General features: G+C 49.3%; 1 protein-coding gene across 2 annotated transcripts in view; it reads left to right on the forward strand.

Annotated features, from left to right (window-relative positions):
* Positions 1-25,112, forward strand: part of mycbpap (mycbp associated protein) — a 49,146-nt gene that overhangs the window by 14,703 nt on the left and 9,331 nt on the right. The window contains exons 9-17 of one of the 2 annotated variants that reach the window (XM_071390010.1): positions 3,135-3,259; positions 5,623-5,731; positions 7,009-7,201; positions 8,256-8,443; positions 9,224-9,388; positions 14,088-14,204; positions 14,385-14,536; positions 15,105-15,226; positions 18,752-18,939. In XM_071390010.1, coding sequence (XP_071246111.1) covers positions 3,135-3,259; positions 5,623-5,731; positions 7,009-7,201; positions 8,256-8,443; positions 9,224-9,388; positions 14,088-14,204; positions 14,385-14,536; positions 15,105-15,226; positions 18,752-18,939 — 1,359 coding nt within the window. The remainder of the gene's footprint in view (positions 1-3,134; positions 3,260-5,622; positions 5,732-7,008; positions 7,202-8,255; positions 8,444-9,223; positions 9,389-14,087; positions 14,205-14,384; positions 14,537-15,104; positions 15,227-18,751; positions 18,940-25,112) is intronic. The other variant, XM_071390011.1, reaches the window with a different exon arrangement.

A 25,112-nucleotide genomic window follows, 5' to 3' on the forward strand; every position in this document is an offset into this window, starting at 1 on the left:
ACATATTGAGACGGCTGAAGACAGTGGGTAGAAACAGAGACTACATATTGAGACGGCTGAAGACAGTGGGTAGAAACAGAGACTACATGATGAGACGGCTGAAGACAGTGGGTAGAAACAGAGACTACATATTGAGACAGCTGAAGACAGTGGGTAGAAACAGAGACTACATATTGAGACGGCTGCAGACAGTGGGTAGAAACAGAGACTACATATTGAGACGGCTGAAGACAGTGGGTAGAAACAGAGACTACATATTGAGACGGCTGAAGACAGTGGGTAGAAACAGAGACTACATATTGAGACGGCTGAAGACAGTGGGTAGAAACAGAGACTACATATTGAGACGGCTGAAGACAGTGGGTAGAAACAGAGACTACATATTGAGACGGCTGAAGACAGTGGGTAGAAACAGAGACTACATATTGAGACGGCTGAAGACAGTGGGGAGAAACAGAGACTACATATTGAGACGGCTGAAGACAGTGGGTAGAAACAGAGACTACATATTGAGACAGCTGAAGACAGTGGGTAGAAACAGAGACTACATATTGAGACAGCTGAAGACAGTGGGTAGAAACAGAGACTACATATTGAGACGGCTGAAGACAGTGGGTAGAAACAGAGACTACATATTGAGACGGCTGAAGACAGTGGGTAGAAACAGAGACTACATATTGAGACGGCTGAAGACAGTGGGTAGAAACAGAGACTACATATTGAGACGGCTGATGACAGTGGGTAGAAACAGAGACTACATATTGAGACGGCTGAAGACAGTGGGTAGAAACAGAGACTACATATTGAGACGGCTGAAGACAGTGGGTAGAAACAGAGACTACATATTGAGACGGCTGAAGACAGTGGGTAGAAACAGAGACTACATATTGAGACGGCTGAAGACAGTGGGTAGAAACAGAGACTACATATTGAGACGGCTGAAGACAGTGGGTAGAAACAGAGACTACATATTGAGACGGCTGAAGACAGTGGGTAGAAACAGAGACTACATGATGAGACGGCTGAAGACAGTGGGTAGAAACAGAGACTACATATTGAGACGGCTGATGACAGTGGGTAGAAACAGAGACTACATATTGAGACGGCTGAAGACAGTGGGTAGAAACAGAGACTACATGATGAGACGGCTGAAGACAGTGGGTAGAAACAGAGACTACATATTGAGACGGCTGAAGACAGTGGGTAGAAACAGAGACTACATATTGAGACGGCTGAAGACAGTGGGTAGAAACAGAGACTTACATATTGAGACGGCTGAAGACAGTGGGTAGAAACAGAGACTACATATTGAGACGGCTGAAGACAGTGGGTAGAAACAGAGACTACATGATGAGACGGCTGAAGACAGTGGGTAGAAACAGAGACTACATATTGAGACGGCTGAAGACAGTGGGTAGAAACAGAGACTACATATTGAGACAGCTGAAGACCGTGGGTAGAAACAGAGACTACATATTGAGACAGCTGCAGACAGTGGGTAGAAACAGAGACTACATATTGAGACGGCTGAAGACAGTGGGTAGAAACAGAGACTACATATTGAGACGGCTGAAGACAGTGGGTAGAAACAGAGACTACATATTGAGATGGCTGAAGACAGTGGGTAGAAACAGAGACTACATATTGAGACGGCTGAAGACAGTGGGTAGAAACAGAGACTACATATTGAGACGGCTGAAGACAGTGGGTAGAAACAGAGACTACATATTGAGACGGCTGAAGACAGTGGGTAGAAACAGAGACTACATATTGAGACGGCTGAAGACAGTGGGTAGAAACAGAGACTCCATGATGAGACGGCTGAAGACAGTGGGTAGAAACAGAGACTACATATTGAGACGGCTGAAGACAGTGGGTAGAAACAGAGACTACATATTGAGACGGCTGAAGACAGTGGGTAGAAACAGAGACTACATATTGAGACGGCTGAAGACAGTGGGTAGAAACAGAGACTACATGATGAGACGGCTGAAGACAGTGGGTAGAAACAGAGACTACATATTGAGACGGCTGCAGACAGTGGGTAGAAACAGAGACTACATATTGAGACGGCTGAAGACAGTGGGTAGAAACAGAGACTACATATTGAGACGGCTGAAGACAGTGGGTAGAAACAGAGACTACATATTGAGACGGCTGAAGACAGTGGGTAGAAACAGAGACTACATATTGAGACGGCTGAAGACAGTGGGTAGAAACAGAGACTACATATTGAGACGGCTGAAGACAGTGGGTAGAAACAGAGACTACATATTGAGACGGCTGAAGACAGTGGGGAGAAACAGAGACTACATATTGAGACGGCTGAAGACAGTGGGTAGAAACAGAGACTACATATTGAGACAGCTGAAGACAGTGGGTAGAAACAGAGACTACATATTGAGACAGCTGAAGACAGTGGGTAGAAACAGAGACTACATATTGAGACGGCTGAAGACAGTGGGTAGAAACAGAGACTACATATTGAGACGGCTGAAGACAGTGGGTAGAAACAGAGACTACATATTGAGACGGCTGAAGACAGTGGGTAGAAACAGAGACTACATATTGAGACGGCTGATGACAGTGGGTAGAAACAGAGACTACATATTGAGACGGCTGAAGACAGTGGGTAGAAACAGAGACTACATATTGAGCCGGCTGAAGACAGTGGGTAGAAACAGAGACTACATATTGAGACGACTAAAGACAGTGGGTAGAAACAGAGACTACATATTGAGACGGCTGAAGACAGTGGGGAGAAACAGAGACTACATATTGAGACGACTGAAGACAGTGGGTAGAAACAGCACTACTATTGGCCAGAGCCACAGGACCCTATTCCCTACATAGTGCACTACTATTGGCCAGAGCCACAGGACCCTATTCCCTACATAGTGCACTACTATTGGCCAGAGCCACAGGACCCTATTCCCTACATAGTGCACTACTATTGGCCAGAGCCACAGGACCCTATTCCCTACATAGTGCACTACTATTGGCCAGAGCCACAGGACCCTATTCCCTACATAGTGCACTACTATTGGCCAGAGCCACATTACCCTTTTCTCTCTCTTTCTCTCTCTCTCCCTCTCCCAGTCTCTCACTATACTGTCCTCTCCCCCCCTCTCTAGGAGATAGATGGCTTGGAGGTGATTGGCTCAGGCCAGCCCTTCACCTCTGTCACTGTGAAGCGGAGCCCCCTATTGGAGGAGGAGGAGAGGGAGGAGCTTAGGGAGGCGGAGCAGAAGGAGAACCAGTAAGAAATGCCCCCCCTCATCCTAAATCACTAACAAACAGTTTATCTAGTGGCTCATTGATTCTGATGATATCTTCATGTTGGTCCATTGTAGCGTTGCCGATAGTGACCGTGTATTAATTCTGATGATATCCTCATGTTGGTCCATTGTAGCATTGCCGATAGTGACCGTGTGTATTGATTCTGATGATATCCTCATGTTGGTCCATTGTAGCGTTGCCGATAGTGACCGTGTGAATTGATTCTGATGATATCCTCATGTTGGTCCATTGTAGCGTTGCCGATAGTGACCGTGTATTAATTCTGATGATATCCTCATGTTGGTCCATTGTAGCGTTGCCGATAGTGACCGTGTGAATTGATTCTGATGATATCTTCATGTTGGTCCATTGTAGCGTTGCCGATAGTGACCGTGTGTATTAATTCTGATGATATCCTCATGTTGGTCCATTGTAGCGTTGCCGATAGTGACCGTGTATTAATTCTGATGATATCCTCATGTTGGTCCATTGTAGCGTTGCCGATAGTGACCGTGTGTATTAATTCTGATGATATCCTCATGTTGGTCCATTGTAGCGTTGCCGATAGTGACCGTGTGTATTGATTCTGATGATATCCTCATGTTGGTCCATTGTAGCGTTGCCGATAGTGACCGTGTGTATTGATTCTGATGATATCCTCATGTTGGTCCATTGTAGCGTTGCCGATAGTGACCGTGTGTATTGATTCTGATGATATCCTCATGTTGGTCCATTGTAGCGTTGCCGATAGTGACCGTGTATTAATTCTGATGATATCCTCATGTTGGTCCATTGTAGCGTTGCCGATAGTGACCGTGTATTAATTCTGATGATATCCTCATGTTGGTCCATTGTATCGTTGCCGATAGTGACCGTGTATTAATTCTGATGATATCCTCATGTTGGTCCATTGTAGCGTTGCCGATAGTGACCGTGTGAATTGATTCTGATGATATCCTCATGTTGGTCCATTGTAGCGTTGCCGATAGTGACCGTGTGAATTGATTCTGATGATATCTTCATGTTGGTCCATTGTAGCGTTGCCGATAGTGACCGTGTGTATTAATTCTGATGATATCCTCATGTTGGTCCATTGTAGCGTTGCCGATAGTGACCGTGTGAATTGATTCTGATGATATATTCATGTTGGTCCATTGTAGCGTTGCCGATAGTGACCGTGTGAATTGATTCTGATGATATATTCATGTTGGTCCATTGTAGCGTTGCCGATAGTGACCGTGTGTATTAATTCTGATGATATCCTCATGTTGGTCCATTGTAGCGTTGCCGATAGTGACCGTGTGTATTGATTCTGATGATATCCTCATGTTGGTCCATTGTAGCGTTGCCGATAGTGACCGTGTGTATTAATTCTGATGATATCCTCATGTTGGTCCATTGTAGCGTTGCCGATAGTGACCGTGTGTATTAATTCTGATGATATCTTCATGTTGGTCCATTGTAGCGTTGCCGATAGTGACCGTGTGTATTAATTCTGATGATATCCTCATGTTGGTCCATTGTAGCGTTGCCGATAGTGACCGTGTGTATTGATTCTGATGATATCCTCATGTTGGTCCATTGTAGCGTTGCCGATAGTGATCGTGTATTAATTCTGATGATATCCTCATGTTGGTCCATTGTAGCGTTGCCGATAGTGACCGTGTGTATTGATTCTGATGATATCCTCATGTTGGTCCATTGTAGCGTTGCCGATAGTGACCGTGTGTATTAATTCTGATGATATCCTCATGTTGGTCCATTGTAGCGTTGCCGATAGTGACCGTGTGTATTAATTCTGATGATATCCTCATGTTGGTCCATTGTAGCGTTGCCGATAGTGACCGTGTGTATTGATTCTGATGATATCCTCATGTTGGTCCATTGTAGCGTTGCCGATAGTGACCGTGTGTATTGATTCTGGGGGCGGCAGGTAGCCTAGTGGTTAGAGCGTTGGGCCAGTAACTGAAAGGTTTCTGGATCAAATCCCAGAGCTAACAAGGTAAAAACCGTTCTGCCCCTGAACAAGGCTGTTGTACCCGCTGTTCCCCTGTAGGCCGTCATTGTAAATACGAATTTGTTCTTAACTGACTTGCCCAGTTAAATAAAGGTTAAATAAAAAACTAAAATATTCTAATGTTGGTCCATTGGCCGATAGTGACTGAGTGTACATCCCAAATTCCCTATATAGTCCTAGTGCACTACTTTTGACCAGAGCCTTATGGTACAGAGGGCACCTTATTCACTATGTAGGGCCCATAGGGGCCTCCGTTCAAAAGTAAGGCACTATATAAGCAATAGGATGCCATTTGAGACACGACCTGTCCCTCTGTTTGTTCCCAGTGACCCCCTGTCGCAGTTTGATGATGTCATGCTGGACGCGGTGCTGGTGCCTGCCCTGAGGTTCTGTGGGCAGCCCGCCCGCTGGACAGGCACCTCCACCTCTCACAAGGTACACACACACACACACACTGTTAAACCTGTGGAGCCACCACATATAGACAGTAGAATGATACAACTCTTGTTCATATGGTCTATTGTTTGGTGAGTGGAGGAGAAATGATACAACACTAAAAAAACAGCATATTATCTCTCCCTCCCTCCTCCCTCCCAATCTCCTTCTTCATCCTCCTCTAAAACCTCTTCTCTCTCTCTCCCTCCTCCCTCCCAATCTCCTTCTTCATCCTCCTCTAAAACCTCTTCTCTCTCTCTCCCTCCTCCCTCCCAATCTCCTTCTCCATCCTCCTCTCAACCCTCCTCTCTCTCTCTCCCTCCTCCCTCCCAATCTCCTTCTTCATCCTCCTCTAAAACCTCTTCTCTCTCTCTCCCTCCTCCCTCCCAATCTCCTTCTTCTTCCTCCTCTAAAACCTCTTCTCTCTCTCTCCCTCCTCCCTCCCAATCTCCTTCTTCATCCTCCTCTAAAACCTCCTCTCTCTCTCTCCCTCCTCCCTCCCAATCTCCTTCTTCATCCTCCTCTAAAACCTCCTCTCTCTCTCTCCCTCCTCCCTCCCAATCTCCTTCTTCATCCTCCTCTCAAACCTCTTCTCTCTCTCTCCCTCCTCCCTCCCAATCTCCTTCTCCATCCTCCTCTCAACCCTCCTCTCTCTCTCTCCCTCCTCCCTCCCAATCTCCTTCTTCATCCTCCTCTCAAACCTCTTCTCTCTCTCTCCCTCCTCCCTCCCAATCTCCTTCTTCATCCTCCTCTCAAACCTCTTCTCTCTCTCCTCCCTCCTCCCTCCAAATCTCCTTCTTCATCCTCCTCTAAAACCTCTTCTCTCTCTCCTCCCTCCCAATTTCCTTCTTCATTCTCCTCTCAAACCTCTTCTCTCTCTCTCTCTCTCTCCCTCCTCCCTCTCAATCTCCTTCTCCATCCTCCTCTCAACCCTCCTCTCTCTCTCTCTCTCCCTCCTCCCTCCCAATCTCATTGTCCATCCTCCTCTAAAACCTCTTCTCTCTCTCTCCCTCCTCCCTCCCACTCTCCTTCTTCATCCTCCTCTCAACCCTCCTCTCTCTCTCCCTCCTCCCTCCCACTCTCCTTCTCCATCCTGCTCTCAACCCTCCTCTTCTCTCTCTCTCCCTCCTCCCTCCCAATCTCCTTCTGCATCCTCCTCTCAACCCTCTTCTCTCTCTCTCCCTCCTCCCTCCCACTCTCCTTCTCCATCCTCCTCTCAACCCTCCTCTCTCTCTCCCCTCCCTCTTATCCCCCTCTCCCCCTCTCTCTCCTCCCAGGGGGAGGTGGGTATCAGCGCCAGGGTAACGTTTGAGGCCCTGTCAGGAGAGCGAGCCAGTTCAGACATGGAGGTGCAGAACGAGGGCAGTACAGCAGTCTACTACAGCTGGCAGCGCCTGGCTGTACCACACAGCTTCCCTGACGCCAGGACACACACACACACACAGCACTTCTACTTCAACACCTCCACAGGTACACACACACACACTGCACATGTATGCGCAGACACACTATGTACGTACACACACGCTGTGTTTTTGTTCACACAGCTGGCAGCATTTACGTCAATGCATGTCATAATTACAACCCGCTTTGTCCTCCTTTCTCTTTCTCTGTCCCTCTCTCCCCCCCATCCCACTCTCCTTCTCCCCTCCCCATCGCTCTCTCTCTCCTTCTCCCCTCCCCATCGCTCTCTCTCTCTCCTTCTCCCCTCCCCATCTCTCTCTCTCCCCTTCTCCCCTCCCCATCTCTCTCTCTCTCTCCCCTTCTCCCCTCCCCATCTCTCTCTCCTTCTCCCCTCCCCATCTCTCTCTCTCTCCCCTTCTCCCCTCCCCATCTCTCTCTCCTTCTCCCCTCCCCATCGCTCTCTCTCTCCCCTTCTCCCCTCCCCATCGCTCTCTCTCTCCTTCTCCCCTCCCCATCGCTCTCTCTCTCTCCTTCTCCCCTCCCCATCTCTCTCTCTCCCCTTCTCCCCTCCCCATCTCTCTCTCTCTCTCCCTTCACCCCTCCCCATCTCTCTCTCCTTCTCCCCTCCCCATCTCTCTCTCTCTCCCCTTCTCCCCTCCCCATCTCACTCCCCTTCTCCCCTCCCCATCTCTCTCTCCTTCTCCCCTCCCCATATCTCTCCCCTTCTCCCCTCCCCATCTCTCTCTCTCTCCCCTTCTCCCCTCCCCCTCTCTCTCTCTCTCTCCCCTTCTCCCCTCCCCATCTCTCTCCCCTTCTCCCCTCCCCATCTCTCTCTCTCCCCTTCTCCCCTCCCCATCTCTCTCTCTCTCTCTCTCCCTCCATCTCTCTCTCTCTCTCCTTCTCCCCTCCCCATCTCTCTCTCTCTCTCTCTCCTCCATCTCTCTCTCTCTCCTTCTCCCCTCCCCATCTCTCTCTCTCTCCTTCTCCCCTCCCCATCTCTCTCTCTCTCTCCTTCTCCCCTCCCCATCTCTCTCTCTCCTTCTCCCCTCCCCATCTCTCTCTCTCTCTCCTTCTCCCCTCCCCATCTCTCTCTGTCTCTCTCTATCTATCTCTGTACCAGGTGTGATTCTACCAGGTGACAGCAAGCGTGTAGAGTTTATATTTAAGTCGGAGGTCCCAGGCATCAGGACAGAGGTGTGGCGTCTCAACACACACCCTGTCCTGCTGGGCGGAGCCTCCATCCAGGTGACACTGAGGGGCGTGGCTCTCTACCAGGACAAGACCGCCGACCAGAGACACGCCCTGGAGGTCTGTGTGGGGAGGGAGGGTGGGTGGGAGTGAGGGGGAGGGAGAGTGGAGAGGGAGGGAGGGTGTGTGGGGAGGGAGGGTGTGTGTGAGGAGGGAGGGTGGGTGTTGGGAGGTAGGGGGGAGTGAGGGAGGGAGTGGGGGGGAGGGAGGGTGTGTGTGAGGAGGAAGGGTGTGTGTGGGGAGGGAGGGAGGGTGTGAGGAGGGGAGGAGGGAGGGAGGGTGTGGGGAGGGTGTGTGTGAAGAGGGAGGGAGTGTGTGAGGAGGGAGGGAATGTGTGAGGAGGGGAGGAGGGAGGGAGGGTGTGGGGAGGGTGTGTGTGAAGAGGGAGGGAGTGTGTGAGGAGGGAGGGAATGTGTGAGGAGGGAGGGTGTGAGGAGGGAGGAAGTATGTGAGGAGGGAGGTAGGGTGTGAGGAGGGAGGGAGGGTGTGGGGAGGGAGGGTGTGAAGAGGGAGGGAGGGTGCGAGGAGGGAGGAAGGATGTGAGGAGGGAGGGAGGGTGTGTTTGTAACTTCACAGTTGAATTAAGCATAATTGTGTTTGTGTATTCATGTGTTTATGTGTGATGTTTAATTTTGTGTATGTGTGTGTGTGTGTGTGTGTGTATGTGTGTGTGTGTGTGCCTCTCTCTCTCTCTGTGTGTGTGTGTGTGTGTGTGTGTGTGTGTGTGTGTGTGTGTGTGTGTGTGTGTGTGTGTGTGTGTGTGTGTGTGTGTGTGTGTGTGTGTGTGTGTGTGTGTGTGTGTGTGTGTGTGTGTGTGTGTGTGTGTGTGTGCGCGTGTAGAGGGAGCTGCAGCAGAGAGAGGCTGCGTCAGTGTGTCGGTCGTTGGTGTGTGACGTGTTACGAGGCGTCCTCACCCCAGAGAGACCCGGCTCCCCTGCGGAGCTCTACACCACCGAGGAAGAACACTTCCACAACAGGAACCCAGAGGTTCACTCCACCTCGAAGGTAGACTCAGAGAGATGACGTCGCGTGCACCAAGTAAACACAATGTCCGCTCAATTTCCACCACAACTAAGAGGCATCACCTCTCTGCTGTCGTGGTTCCCGTGGCTACCACGTCGTCGGAGCGAGAAGTGCACCTCTGTGAGAGCAAAGTCTTGCATTGAGCTCATCTTAATATCTGTGATGCTGCTCGTTGCAATCTGGCTGAGTCTCTCTTTAACAAAGACGGGGTGGCAAAGAATGCCCCGCAAAATCAATAGACTGTCACGACCACAGACTCCTAAGCACAGGGGTCAGAGACACTAAAACAGCTCTGAACGTTCATTCTCTCAGTTCCACACAGCCAGCATCATCACTCTGAACGTCCATTCTCAGTTCCACACAGCCAGCATCGTCACTCTGAGCATCCATTCTCTGTTCCACACAGCCAGCATCATCACTCTGAACGTCCATTCTCTCAGTTCCACACAGCCAGCATCATCACTCTGAACGTCCATTCTCTCAGTTCCACACAGCCAGCATCATCACTCTGAGTGTCCATTCTCTCAGTTCCACACAGCCAGCATCATCACTCTGAACGTCCATTCTCTCAGTTCCACACAGCCAGCATCATCACTCTGAACGTCCATTCTCTCTGTTCCACACAGCCAGCATCATCACTCTGAACGTCCATTCTCTCAGTTCCACACAGCCAGCATCATCACTCTGAACGTCCATTCTCTCAGTTCCACACAGCCAGCATCATCACTCTGAACGTCCATTCTCTCAGTTCCACACAGCCAGCATCATCACTCTGAACGTCCATTCTCTCAGTTCCACACAGCCAGCATCATCACTCTGAGCATCCATTCTATCAGTTCCACACAGCCAGCATCATCACTCTGAACGTCCATTCTCTCAGTTCCACACAGCCAGCATCATCACTCTGAGCGTCCATTCTCTCTGTTCCACACAGCCAGCATCATCACTCTGAACGTCCATTCTCTCAGTTCCACACAGCCAGCATCATCACTCTGAACGTCCATTCTCTCAGTTCCACACAGCCAGCATCATCACTCTGAACGTCCATTCTCTCAGTTCCACACAGCCAGCATCATCACTCTGAGCATCCATTCTATCAGTTCCACACAGCCAGCATCATCACTCTGAACGTCCATTCTCTCAGTTCCACACAGCCAGCATCATCACTCTGAGCGTCCATTCTCTCAGTTCCACACAGCCAGCATCATCACTCTGAACATCCATTCTTTCAGTTCCACACAGCCAGCATCGTCACTCTGAACATCCATTCTATCAGTTCCACACAGCCAGCATCATCACTCTGAACATCCATTCTTTCAGTTCCACACAGCCAGCATCATCACTCTGAACATCCATTCTATCAGTTCCACACAGCCAGCATCATCACTCTGAACATCCATTCTTTCAGTTCCACACAGCCAGCATAATCACTCTGAACGTCCATTCTATCAGTTCCACACAGCCAGCATCATCACTCTGAGCATCCATTCTCTCAGTTCCACACAGCCAGCATCATCACTCTGAACGTCCATTCTATCAGTTCCACACAGCCAGCATCATCACTCTGAACATCCATTCTTTCAGTTCCACACAGCCAGCATCATCACTCTGAACGTCCATTCTATCAGTTCCACACAGCCAGCATCATCACTCTGAATGTCCATTCTATCAGTTCCACACAGCCAGCATCATCACTCTGAATGTCCATTCTCTCAGTTCCACACAGCCAGCATCATCAATCTGAATGTCCATTCTATCAGTTCCACACAGCCAGCATCATCACTCTGAACATCCATTCTTTCAGTTCCACACAGCCAGGATCATCATTCTGAACGTCCATTCTCTCAGTTCCACACAGCCAGCATCATCACTCTGAACGTCCATTCTCTCAGTTCCACACAGCCAGCATCATCACTCTGAACGTCCATTCTCTCAGTTCCACACAGCCAGCATCATCACTCTGAACGTCCATTCTCAGTTCCACACAGCCAGCATCGTCACTCTGAGCATCCATTCTCTGTTCCACACAGCCAGCATCATCACTCTGAACGTCCATTCTCTCAGTTCCACACAGCCAGCATCATCACTCTGAACGTCCATTCTCTCAGTTCCACACAGCCAGCATCATCACTCTGAATGTCCATTCTCTCAGTTCCACACAGCCAGCATCATCACTCTGAACGTCCATTCTCTCAGTTCCACACAGCCAGCATCATCACTCTGAACGTCCATTCTCTCTGTTCCACACAGCCAGCATCATCACTCTGAACGTCCATTCTCTCAGTTCCACACAGCCAGCATCATCACTCTGAACGTCCATTCTCTCAGTTCCACACAGCCAGCATCATCACTCTGAACGTCCATTCTCTCAGTTCCACACAGCCAGCATCATCACTCTGAACGTCCATTCTCTCAGTTCCACACAGCCAGCATCATCACTCTGAGCATCCATTCTATCAGTTCCACACAGCCAGCATCATCACTCTGAACGTCCATTCTCTCAGTTCCACACAGCCAGCATCATCACTCTGAGCGTCCATTCTCTCTGTTCCACACAGCCAGCATCATCACTCTGAACGTCCATTCTCTCAGTTCCACACAGCCAGCATCATCACTCTGAACGTCCATTCTCTCAGTTCCACACAGCCAGCATCATCACTCTGAACGTCCATTCTCTCAGTTCCACACAGCCAGCATCATCACTCTGAGCATCCATTCTATCAGTTCCACACAGCCAGCATCATCACTCTGAACGTCCATTCTCTCAGTTCCACACAGCCAGCATCATCACTCTGAGCGTCCATTCTCTCAGTTCCACACAGCCAGCATCATCACTCTGAACATCCATTCTTTCAGTTCCACACAGCCAGCATCGTCACTCTGAACATCCATTCTATCAGTTCCACACAGCCAGCATCATCACTCTGAACATCCATTCTTTCAGTTCCACACAGCCAGCATCATCACTCTGAACATCCATTCTATCAGTTCCACACAGCCAGCATCATCACTCTGAACATCCATTCTTTCAGTTCCACACAGCCAGCATAATCACTCTGAACGTCCATTCTATCAGTTCCACACAGCCAGCATCATCACTCTGAGCATCCATTCTCTCAGTTCCACACAGCCAGCATCATCACTCTGAACGTCCATTCTATCAGTTCCACACAGCCAGCATCATCACTCTGAACATCCATTCTTTCAGTTCCACACAGCCAGCATCATCACTCTGAACGTCCATTCTATCAGTTCCACACAGCCAGCATCATCACTCTGAATGTCCATTCTATCAGTTCCACACAGCCAGCATCATCACTCTGAATGTCCATTCTCTCAGTTCCACACAGCCAGCATCATCAATCTGAATGTCCATTCTATCAGTTCCACACAGCCAGCATCATCACTCTGAACATCCATTCTTTCAGTTCCACACAGCCAGGATCATCATTCTGAACGTCCATTCTCTCAGTTCCACACAGCCAGGATCATCACTCTGAACGTCCATTCTCTCAGTTCCACACAGCCAGCATCATCACTCTGAACGCCCATTCTCTCAGTGACCAATGGGTAAATATGTGCATTGTGTAGATACTCCTCTGAGAAAACCAATTGGCCAAACCTCATGTCTCTATGATAATCAGTTGAAAAGTTATTGGAGTTTTTACCCTTGTAGGATGGCCAGAATTAGGGCGACTAAATCAATGAAGACCAGATTATTGTTTTTGTCCTGAATCAGGATAATAGCATGGCGTCAGAGAATGAAGGCTAACTGACAGGTTCACCGTTGAACTCGCCATCCTTCTTCTTGAATCCACAGGGCATAAAACAATATCGATGGCAGATAGATATTGATTTCGAGACATGACGTGTAGTATTTCCAAATTAAGTTTTGTATACGCTTTTGATATTCATGTAATATTTCTCACAAACAAACAAGAAGATCTCTGTCGAAATGTCAACGGAGCAGTAAGCTTTTTATTTTCAAAGACTTGTACATTTAATTCAGCTCATGTCAGGCTATTTTAGCTTTTTGCGACGTGCAGAAACGACCACCACAACATGTAACGTCCTCTAAAGTCACGAGGAGAAAGCGGCACCGCTACGTCCACAGAGCTCAGTGCTTATTATGGGATGTATTAGGTCACAACATCCAGCTCCTTAGATATAACGATGATGATGTGTTAGAGAAAGACCCCACAGAACGATTCAGGACATGAAGAATCATATTTGTCTTGGTAAAAATGTATTTTTTTAAACGTAAGGAAGTGAAATTTCAAAAACAAAGGGTGTTTTCACACACTCTCTAGGCAGAGTGGGTAGACGCGCTATATATAGGGGATAGGATGACATTTCAGACACAGCCACGGTCATTATCAACATTATCAGCCATTACTATAATTATGTGTCATCATGGCTTTTGTCTTTGAACATGAATGGATTCTCTCTCAATATGTAAAAACAGACAGAAGGACAAAGACTTAAAGGAGTCCTCAGTGATGACGATGATTTAGGTTCATTCATGGTTCCATTCATGGTTCTAGCTGATTTCTGAATAGAATAACACCTTCCTCTTTCTGTTGGGTTGTTTAGTGACACACACACACACACACACACACACACACACGACTGGCCCATACTGTGTTTGTAACAGTAAACTGTTGGTCCATCTCGGTCCTAGCTGCAGTACCGTTATGAGACAGTGGAGGCGCTGAAGAGCCTGTGGCAGCAGGTGACCGCAGAAACAGGAGAAGACAGAGAAACAGCCTGGGACCTCTCTGTGTCTACACTACGACAGGTACACACACACACACACCTCACGTGCGCAGCAGAGATGCATCAGGTCCCATTCACAGAGTCTCGACCGGGGTTGGAACCCCTAACCTTCCGATCTCCGGAGAGACACTCTAACTACAAGGCCACCGAGTAGTGTAACTAAGACCTAACCCTCCTCTCTCCTCTCTGTTCCCCTCTCCAGGCCGTGCTGGCTCTGCCCCAGGGGGACGGGGAGCAGGATGGACCCCAGGAGAGGCTCACGAGAGAGGGGGCTCTGAGCCTCTATAACACCCTCCTCCTGGAGCTCACCCAGCCACTCATACAACACACGCCACTACCACTCAACGCTATAGGGTGAGGAGGAGGGAGGGAAGAGGAGGGGGGGGGGGGGAGAGGGAAGAGAAGGGAGGATCGAGGGAAGAGGAGGGAGGGAGGAAAGAGGAGGGAGAGGAGGGGGGAGGGGGGGGGAAGAGGGGGGAGGGAAGAGGAGGGAGGGAGGGAAGAGGGGGGGGAAGAGGGGGAAGAGGGGGGAGGGAGGGAAGAGGAGGGAGGGGAAGGGGGGGAAGAGGAGGGAGGGAGGGAAGAGGGGGGAGGGAGGGAAGAGGAGGGAGGGAGGGAAGAGGGGGGGGGGAGAGGGGGGAGGGAGGGAAGAGGAGGGAGGGGGGAGGGAGGGAAGAGGAGGGAGGGAGGGAAGAGGGGGGAGAAATAAACATAGAGACAGAGTTGCAGCACCGGTCAGGAGAAAAGAGAAGAGGGAATATTGATGGGGAAACTAAAGAATGAAAGGATACCACAGAAATGTATCAACAGTGCAGTTGATTATAAAAAAAGTGTGTGTGTGTGTGTGTGTGTGTGTGTGTGTGTGTGTGTGTGTGTGTGTGTGTGTGTGTGTGTGTGTGTGTGTGTGTGTTAACCCCTGCAGGTTGCAGCTGTGGAGAGAGCTGTTGGACGGTCTGGTCAGTGCAGCTCTGTGGCTCAGACATCTACTGGGTCTCCCTGAGACAGACACATGGGGGGAACACACACAGGACCACCACCACAGCTGTGAGTCTAACACACACAGGACCACCACCACAGCTGTGAGTCTAACACACACAGGACCACCACCACAGCTGTGAGTCTAACACACAGGACCACCACCACAGCTGTGAGTCTAACACACACAGGACCACCACCAAAGCTGTGAGTCTAACACACAGGACCACCACCACAGCTCTGAGTCTAACACACAGGACCACCACCACAGCTGTGAGTCTAACACACACAGGACTACCACCACAGCTGTGAGTCTAACACACACAGGACCACCACCACAGCTGTGAGTCTAACACACACAGGACTACCACCACAGCTGTGAGTCTAACACACACAGGACCACCACCACAGCTGTGAGTCTAACACACACAGGACCACCACCACAGCTGTGAGTCTAACACACACAGGACCACCACCACAGCTCTGAGTCTAACACACACAGGACCACCACCACAGCTGTGAGTCTAACACACACAGGACCACCACCACAGCTGTGAGTCTAACACACACAGGACCACCACCACAGCTGTGAGTCTAACACACACAGGACCACCACCACAGCTGTGAGTCTAACACACACAGGACCACCACCACAGCTGTGAGTCTAACACACAGGACCACCACCACAGCTGTGAGTCTAACACACACAGGACCACCACCAAAGCTGTGAGTCTAACACACAGGACCACCACCACAGCTCTGAGTCTAACACACAGGACCACCACCACAGCTGTGAGTCTAACACACACAGGACCACCACCACAGCTGTGAGTCTAACACACACAGGACCACCACCACAGCTGTGAGTCTAACACACACAGGACTACCACCACAGCTGTGAGTCTAACACACACAGGACCACCACCACAGCTGTGAGTCTAACACACACAGGACCACCACCACAGCTGTGAGTCTAACACACACACTATCAGCCTGTCTACCATTACAACCCACTATCAGCCTGTCTACCATTACAACCCACTATCAGCCTGTCTACCCCTACAACCCACTATCAGCCTGTCTACCCCTACAACCCACTGTCAGCCTGTCTACCATTACAACCCACTATCAGCCTGTCTACCATTACAACCCACTATCAGCCTGTCTACCCCTACAACCCACTATCAGCCTGTCTACCCCTACAACCCACTATCAGCCTGTCTACCCCTACAACCCACTGTCAGCCTGTCTACCCCTACAACCCACTATCAGCCTGTCTACCCCTACAACCCACTATCAGCCTGTCTACCCCTACAACCCACTATCAGCCTGTCTACACCTACAACCCACTATCAGCCTGTCTACCCCTACAACCCACTATCAGCCTGTCTACCCCTACAACCCACTATCAGCCTGTCTACCCCTACAACCCACTATCAGCCTGTCTACCATTACAACCCACTATCAGCCTGTCTACCCCTACAACCCACTATCAGCCTGTCTACCACTACAACCCACTATCAGCCTGTCTACCATTACAACCCACTATCAGCCTATCTACCCCTACAACCCACTATCAGCCTGTCTACCATTACAACCCACTATCAGCCTGTCTGCCCCTACAACACACTATCAGCCTGTCTACCCCTACAACCCACTATCAGCCTGTCTACCATTACAACCCACTATCAGCCTGTCTACCCCTACAACCCACTATCAGCCTGTCTACCACTACAACCCACTATCAGCCTGTCTACCATTACAACCCACTATCAGCCTATCTACCCCTACAACCCACTACCAGCCTGTCTACCATTACAATCCACTATCAGCCTGTCTACCCCTACAACTCACTATCAGCCTGTCTACCCCTACAACCCACTATCAGCCTGTCTACCATTACAACCCACTATCAGCCTGTCTACCACTACAACCCACTATCAGCCTGTCTACCATTAAAACCCACTATCAGCCTGTCTACCATTACAACCCACTATCAGCCTGTCTACCCCTATAACCCACTATCAGCCTGTCTCCCCTACAACCCACTATCAGCCTGTCTACCCCTACAACCCACTATCAGCCTGTCTACCATTACAACCCACTATCAGCCTGTCTACCCCTATAACCCACTATCAGCCTGTCTACCCCTACAACCCACTATCAGCCTGTCTACCACTACAACCCACTATCAGCCTGTCTACCACTACAACCCACTATCAGCCTGTCTACCCCTACAACCCACTATCAGCCTGTCTACCACTACAACCCACTATCAGCCTGTCTACCATTAAAACCCACTATCAGCCTGTCTACCATTACAACCCACTATCAGCCTGTCTACCCCTATAACCCACTATCAGCCTGTCTCCCCTACAACCCACTATCAGCCTGTCTACCCCTACAACCCACTATCAGCCTGTCTACCATTACAACCCACTATCAGCCTGTCTACCCCTATAACCCACTATCAGCCTGTCTACCCCTACAACCCACTATCAGCCTGTCTACCACTACAACCCACTATCAGCCTGTCTACCCCTACAACCCACTATCAGCCTGTCTACCCCTACAACCCACTATCAGCCTGTCTACCATTACAACCCACTATCAGCCTGTCTACCCCTATAACCCACTAACAACCTGTCTAACACTTTAACCCACTATCAGCCTGTCTACCCCTACAACCCACTATCAGCCTGTCTACCCCTATAACCCACTATCAGCCTGTCTACCATTACAACCCACTATCAGCCTGTTTACCCCTACAACCCACTATCAGCCTGTCTACCCCTATAACCCACTATCAGCCTGTCTACCCCTACAACCCACTATCAGCCTGTCTACCATTACAACCCACTATCAGCCTGTCTACCCCTATAACCCACTATCAGCCTGTCTACCCCTATAACCCACTATCAGCCTGTCTACCATTACAACCCACTAACAACCTGTCTAACACTTTAACCCACTATCAGCCTGTCTACCCCTACAACCCACTATCAGCCTGTCTACCCCTATAACCCACTATCAGCCTGTCTACCATTACAACCCACTATCAGCCTGTTTACCCCTACAACCCACTATCAGCCTGTCTACCCCTATAACCCACTATCAGCCTGTCTACCCCTACAACCCACTATCAGCCTGTCTACCATTACAACCCACTATCAGCCTGTCTACCCCTATAACCCACTATCAGCCTGTCTACCATTACAACCCACTATCAGCCTGTCTGCCACTATAACCCACTATCAGCCTGTCTGCCCCTACAACCAACTATCAGCCTGTCTACCCCTACAACCCACTATCAGCCTGTCTACCCCTACAACCCACTATCAGCCTGTCTACCATTACAACCCACTATCAGCCTGTTTACCCCTACAACCCACTATCAGCCTGTCTACCCCTACAACCCACTATCAGCCTGTCTACCCCTACAACCCACTATCAGCCTGTCTACCCCTACAACCCACTATCAGCCTGTCTACCCCTACAACCCACTATCAGCCTGTCTACACCTACAACCCACTGTCAGCCTGTCTACCATTACAACCCACTATCAGCCTGTCTACACCTACAACCCACTGTCAGTCCATTCCTCTCCAGGGGGGAAAATGAAGAAAGAGGAGAAGTTTGAGAAGAAGGCAGGAGCCCCCCTGAAGGAGGAGAAGAAAGGAGGGGGCATCAAAGAGAAGGAGGAGAAGAAAGGAGGGAGCATCAAAGAGAAGGAGGAGAAGAAGGGAGCAGCCAAGCCTGCTGTGAAGGAGAAACCAGTGGAGGTGAGAAACTCACCTAATATAAAAAAATAAATCCCCAAATCCTCCTTAACCTCCTCCCCCCTAACCTCCTCCTCCCTAACCTCCTCCCCCCTTAACCTCCTCCCCCCTAACCTCCTACCCATTAACCTTCTACCCCTAGTCACTTTGTGTATATGTTATCAAGCTCTATTCCCAACCAGAGACGCTATGTTTATCTGAAAGGATCAGAGAGGTCCAGCTCTATTCCCAACCAGAGACACTATGTTTATCTGAAAGGATCAGACAGGTCCAGCTCTATTCCCAACCAGAGACACTATGTTTATCTGAAAGGATCAGACAGGTCCAGCTCTATTCCCAACCAGAGACACTATGTTTATCTGAAAGGATCAGACAGGTCCAGCTCTATTCCCAACCAGAGACACTATGTTTATCTGAAAGGATCAGACAGGTCCAGCTCTATTCCCAACCAGAGACACTATGTTTATCTGAAAGGATCAGACAGGTCCAGCTCTATTCCCAACCAGAGACACTATGTTTATCTGGAAGGATCAGACAGGTCCAGCTCTATTCCCAACCAGAGACACTATGTTTATCTGAAAGGATCAGACAGGTCCAGCTCTATTCCCAACCAGAGACACTATGTTTATCTGAAAGGATCAGACAGGTCCAGCTCTATTCCCAACCAGAGACACTATGTTTATCTGAAAGGATCAGAGAGGTCCAGCTCTATTCCCAACCAGAGACACTATGTTTATCTGAAAGGATCAGACAGGTCCAGCTCTATTCCCAACCAGAGACACTATGTTTATCTGAAAGGATCAGACAGGTCCAGCTCTATTCCCAACCAGAGACACTATGTTTGTCTGAAAGGATCAGACAGGTCCAGCTCTATTCCCAACCAGAGACACTATGTTTATCTGAAAGGATCAGACAGGTCCAGCTCTATTCCCAACCAGAGACACTATGTTTATCTGAAAGGATCAGAGAGGTCCAGCTCTATTCCCAACCAGAGACACTATGTTTATCTGAAAGGATCAGAGAGGTCAACCTCTATTCCCAACCAGAGACACTATGTTTATCTGAAAGGATCAGACAGGTCCAGCTCTATTCCCAACCAGAGACACTATGTTTATCTGAAAGGATCAGACAGGTCCAGCTCTATTCCCAACCAGAGACACTATGTTTATCTGAAAGGATCAGACAGGTCCAGCTCTATTCCCAACCAGAGACACTATGTTTATCTGAAAGGATCAGACAGGTCCAGCTCTATTCCCAACCAGAGACACTATGTTTATCTGAAAGGATCAGAGAGGTCCAGCTCTATTCCCAACCAGAGACACTATGTTTATCTGAAAGGATCAGACAGGTCCAGCTCTATTCCCAACCAGAGACACTATGTTTATCTGAAAGGATCAGACAGGTCCAGCTCTATTCCCAACCAGAGACACTATGTTTATCTGAAAGGATCAGACAGGTCCAGCTCTATTCCCAACCAGAGACACTATGTTTATCTGAAAGGATCAGACAGGTCCAGCTCTATTCCCAACCAGAGACACTATGTTTATCTGAAAGGATCAGACAGGTCCAGCTCTATTCCCAACCAGAGACGCTATGTTTATCTGAAAGGATCAGACAGGTCCAGCTCTATTCCCAACCAGAGACACTATGTTTATCTGAAAGGATCAGACAGGTCCAGCTCTATTCCCAACCAGAGACACTATGTTTATCTGAAAGGATCAGACAGGTCCAGCTCTATTCCCAACCAGAGACACTATGTTTATCTGAAAGGATCAGACAGGTCCAGCTCTATTCCCAACCAGAGACACTATGTTTATCTGAAAGGATCAGACAGGTCCAGCTCTATTCCCAACCAGAGACACTATGTTTATCTGAAAGGATCAGACAGGTCCAGCTCTATTCCCAACCAGAGACACTATGTTTATCTGAAAGGATCAGACAGGTCCAGCTCTATTCCCAACCAGAGACACTATGTGTATCTGAAAGGATCAGACAGGTCCAGCTCTATTCCCAACCAGAGACACTATGTTTATCTGAAAGGATCAGACAGGTCCAGCTCTATTCCCAACCAGAGACACTATGTTTATCTGAAAGGATCAGAGAGGTGTTAGTAATATAGTGTAACTCCTAGTCTATCAGAGAGTGGGGTGGAGCTATTACCAGATGATTTATACCTATCCAATCAGAGAGTGGGGTGGAGCTATTACCAGATGATTTATACCTATCCAATCAGAGAGTGGGGTGGAGCTATTACCAGATGATTTATACCTATCCAATCAGAGAGTGGGGTGGAGCTATTACCAGATGATGTATACCTATCCAATCAGAGAGTGGGGTGGAGCTATTACCAGATGATTTATACCTATCCAATCAGAGAGTGGGGTGGAGCTATTACCAGATGATTTATACCTATCCAATCAGAGAGTGGGGTGGAGCTATTACCAGATGATTTATACCTATCCAATCAGAGAGTGGGGTGGAGCTATTACCAGATGATTTATACCTATCCAATCAGAGAGTGGGGTGGAGCTATTACCAGATGATTTATACCTATCCAATCAGAGAGTGTGGTGGAGCTATTACCATATGATTTATACCTATCCAATCAGAGAGTGGGGTGGAGCTATTACCATATGATTTATACCTATCCAATCAGAGAGTGGGGTGGAGCTATTACCAGATGATTTATACCTATCCAATCAGAGAGTGGGGTGGAGTCTACACCCTCCTGTAGGTTTTATCTCCAACCCTGTTCCTGGAGAGACACCCTCCTGTAGGTTTTATCTCCAACCCTGTTCCTGGAGAGACACCCTCCTGTTGGTTTTATCTCCAACCCTGTTCCTGGAAAGACGCCCTCCTGTAGGTTTTATCTCCAACCCTGTTCCTGGAGAGATGCCCTCCTGTAGGTTTTATCTCCAACCCTGTTCCTGGAGAGACACCCTCCTGTAGGTTTTATCTCCAACCCTGTTCCTGGAGAGACACCCTCCTGTAGGTTTTATCTCCAACCCTGTTCCTGGAGAGACACCCTCCTGTAGGTTTTATCTCCAACCCTGTTCCTGGAGAGACACCCTCCTGTAGGTTTTATCTCCAACCCTGTTCCTGGAGAGAACCCTCCTGTAGGTTTTATCTCCAACCCTGTTCCTGGAGAGACACCCTCCTGTAGGTTTTATCTCCAACCCTGTTCCTGGAGAGACACCTTCCTGTAGGTTTTATATCCAACCCTGTTCCTGGAGAGACACCCTCCTGTAGGTTTTATCTCCAGCCCTGTTCCTGGAGAGACACCCTCCTGTAGGTTTTATATCCAACCCTGTTCCTGGAGAGACACCCTCCTGTAGGTTTTATCTCCAACCCTGTTCCTGGAGAGACACCCTCCTGTAGGTTTTATCTCCAACCCTGTTCCTGGAGAGACACCCTCCTGTAGGTTTTATCTCCAACCCTGTTCCTGGAGAGACACCCTCCTGTAGGTTTTATCTCCAACCCTGTTCCTGGAGAGAACCCTCCTGTAGGTTTTATCTCCAACCCTGTTCCTGGAGAGACACCCTCCTGTAGGTTTTATCTCCAACCCTGTTCCTGGAGAGACACCCTCCTGTAGGTTTTATCTCCAACCCTGTTCCTGGAGAGACACCCTCCTGTAGGTTTTATCTCCAACCCTGTTCCTGGAGAGAGACCCTCCTGTAGGTTTTATCTCCAACCCTGTTCCTGGAGAGACACCCTCCTGTAGGTTTTATCTCCAACCCTGTTCCTGGAGAGACACCCTCCTGTAGGTTTTATCTCCAACCCTGTTCCTGGAGAGACACTCTCCTGTAGGTTTTATCTCCAACCCTGTTCCTGGAGAGACACCCTCCTGTAGGTTTTATCTCCAACCCTGTTCCTGGAGAGACACCCTCCTGTTGGTTTTATCTCCAACCCTGTTCCTGGAAAGATGCCCTCCTGTAGGTTTTATCTCCAACCCTGTTCCTGGAGAGATGCCCTCCTGTAGGTTTTATCTCCAACCCTGTTCCTGGAGAGACATCCTCCTGTAGGTTTTATCTCCAACCCTGTTCCTGGAGAGACACCCTCCTGTAGGTTTTATCTCCAACCCTGTTCCTGGAGAGACACCCTCCTGTAGGTTTTATCTCCAACCCTGTTCCTGGAGAGACACCCTCCTGTAGGTTTTATCTCCAACCCTGTTCCTGGAGAGAACCCTCCTGTAGGTTTTATCTCCAACCCTGTTCCTGGAGAGACACCCTCATGTAGGTTTTATCTCCAACCCTGTTCCTGGAGAGACACCCTCCTGTAGGTTTTATATCCAACCCTGTTCCTGGAGAGACACCCTCCTGTAGGTTTTATCTCCAGCCCTGTTCCTGGAGAGACACCCTCCTGTAGGTTTTATATCCAACCCTGTTCCTGGAGAGACACCCTCCTGTAGGTTTTATCTCCAACCCTGTTCCTGGAGAGACACCCTCCTGTAGGTTTTATCTCCAACCCTGTTCCTGGAGAGACACCCTCCTGTAGGTTTTATCTCCAACCCTGTTCCTGGAGAGACACCCTTCTGTAGGTTTTATCTCCAACCCTGTTCCTGGATAGAACCCTCCTGTAGGTTTTATCTCCAACCCTGTTCCTGGAGAGACACCCTCCTGTAGGATTTATCTCCAACCCTGTTCCTGGAGAGACACCCTCCTGTAGGTTTTATCTCCAACCCTGTTCCTGGAGAGACACCCTCCTGTAGGTTTTATCTCCAACCCTGTTCCTGGAGAGACACCCTCCTGTAGGTTTTATCTCCAACCCTGTTCCTGGAGAGACACCCTCCTGTAGGTTTTATCTCCAACCCTGTTCCTGGAGAGACACCCTCCTGTAGGTTTTATCTCCAACCCTGTTCCTGGAGAGACACCCTCCTGTAGGTTTTATCTCCAACCCTGTTCCTGGAGAGACACCCTCCTGTTGGTTTTATCTCCAACCCTGTTCCTGGAAAGACGCCCTCCTGTAGGTTTTATCTCCAACCCTGTTCCTGGAGAGATGCCCTCCTGTAGGTTTTATCTCCAACCCTGTTCCTGGAGAGACACCCTCCTGTAGGTTTTATCTCCAACCCTGTTCCTGGAGAGACACCCTCCTGTAGGTTTTATCTCCAACCCTGTTCCTGGAGAGACACCCTCCTGTAGGTTTTATCTCCAACCCTGTTCCTGGAGAGAACCCTCCTGTAGGTTTTATCTCCAACCCTGTTCCTGGAGAGACACCCTCCTGTAGGTTTTATCTCCAACCCTGTTCCTGGAGAGAACCCTCCTGTAGGTTTTATCTCCAACCCTGTTCCTGGAGAGACACCCTCCTGTAGGTTTTATCTCCAACCCTGTTCCTGGAGAGACACCCTCCTGTAGGTTTTATATCCAACCCTGTTCCTGGAGAGACACCCTCCTGTAGGTTTTATCTCCAACCCTGTTCCTGGAGAGACACCCTCCTGTAGGTTTTATATCCAACCCTGTTCCTGGAGAGACACCCTCCTGTAGGTTTTATCTCCAACCCTGTTCCTGGAGAGACACCCTCCTGTAGGTTTTATCTCCAACCCTGTTCCTGGAGAGACACCCTCCTGTAGGTTTTATCTCCAGCCCTGTTCCTGGAGAGACACCCTCCTGTAGGTTTTATCTCCAGCCCTGTTCCTGGAGAGACACCCTCCTGTAGGTTTTATCTCCAACCCTGTTCCTGGAGAGACACCCTCCTGTAGGTTTTATCTCCAACCCTGTTCCTGGAGAGAACCCTCCTGTAGGTTTTATCTCCAACCCTGTTCCTGGAGAGACACCCTCCTGTAGGTTTTATCTCCAACCCTGTTCCTGGAGAGACACCCTCCTGTAGGTTTTATCTCCAACCCTGTTCCTGGAGAGACACCCTCCTGTAGGTTTTATCTCCAACCCTGTTCCTGGAGAGAGACCCTCCTGTAGGTTTTATCTCCAACCCTGTTCCTGGAGAGACACCCTCCTGTAGGTTTTATCTCCAACCCTGTTCCTGGAGAGACACCCTCCTGTAGGTTTTATCTCCAACCCTGTTCCTGGAGAGACACTCTCCTGTAGGTTTTATCTCCAACCCTGTTCCTGGAGAGACACCCTCCTGTAGGTTTTATCTCCAACCCTGTTCCTGGAGAGACACCCTCCTGTTGGTTTTATCTCCAACCCTGTTCCTGGAAAGATGCCCTCCTGTAGGTTTTATCT

Source organism: Salvelinus alpinus, chromosome 2 (assembly GCF_045679555.1).
Source record: "Salvelinus alpinus chromosome 2, SLU_Salpinus.1, whole genome shotgun sequence".
NCBI classification, from domain to species: Eukaryota; Metazoa; Chordata; class Actinopteri; order Salmoniformes; family Salmonidae; genus Salvelinus; species Salvelinus alpinus.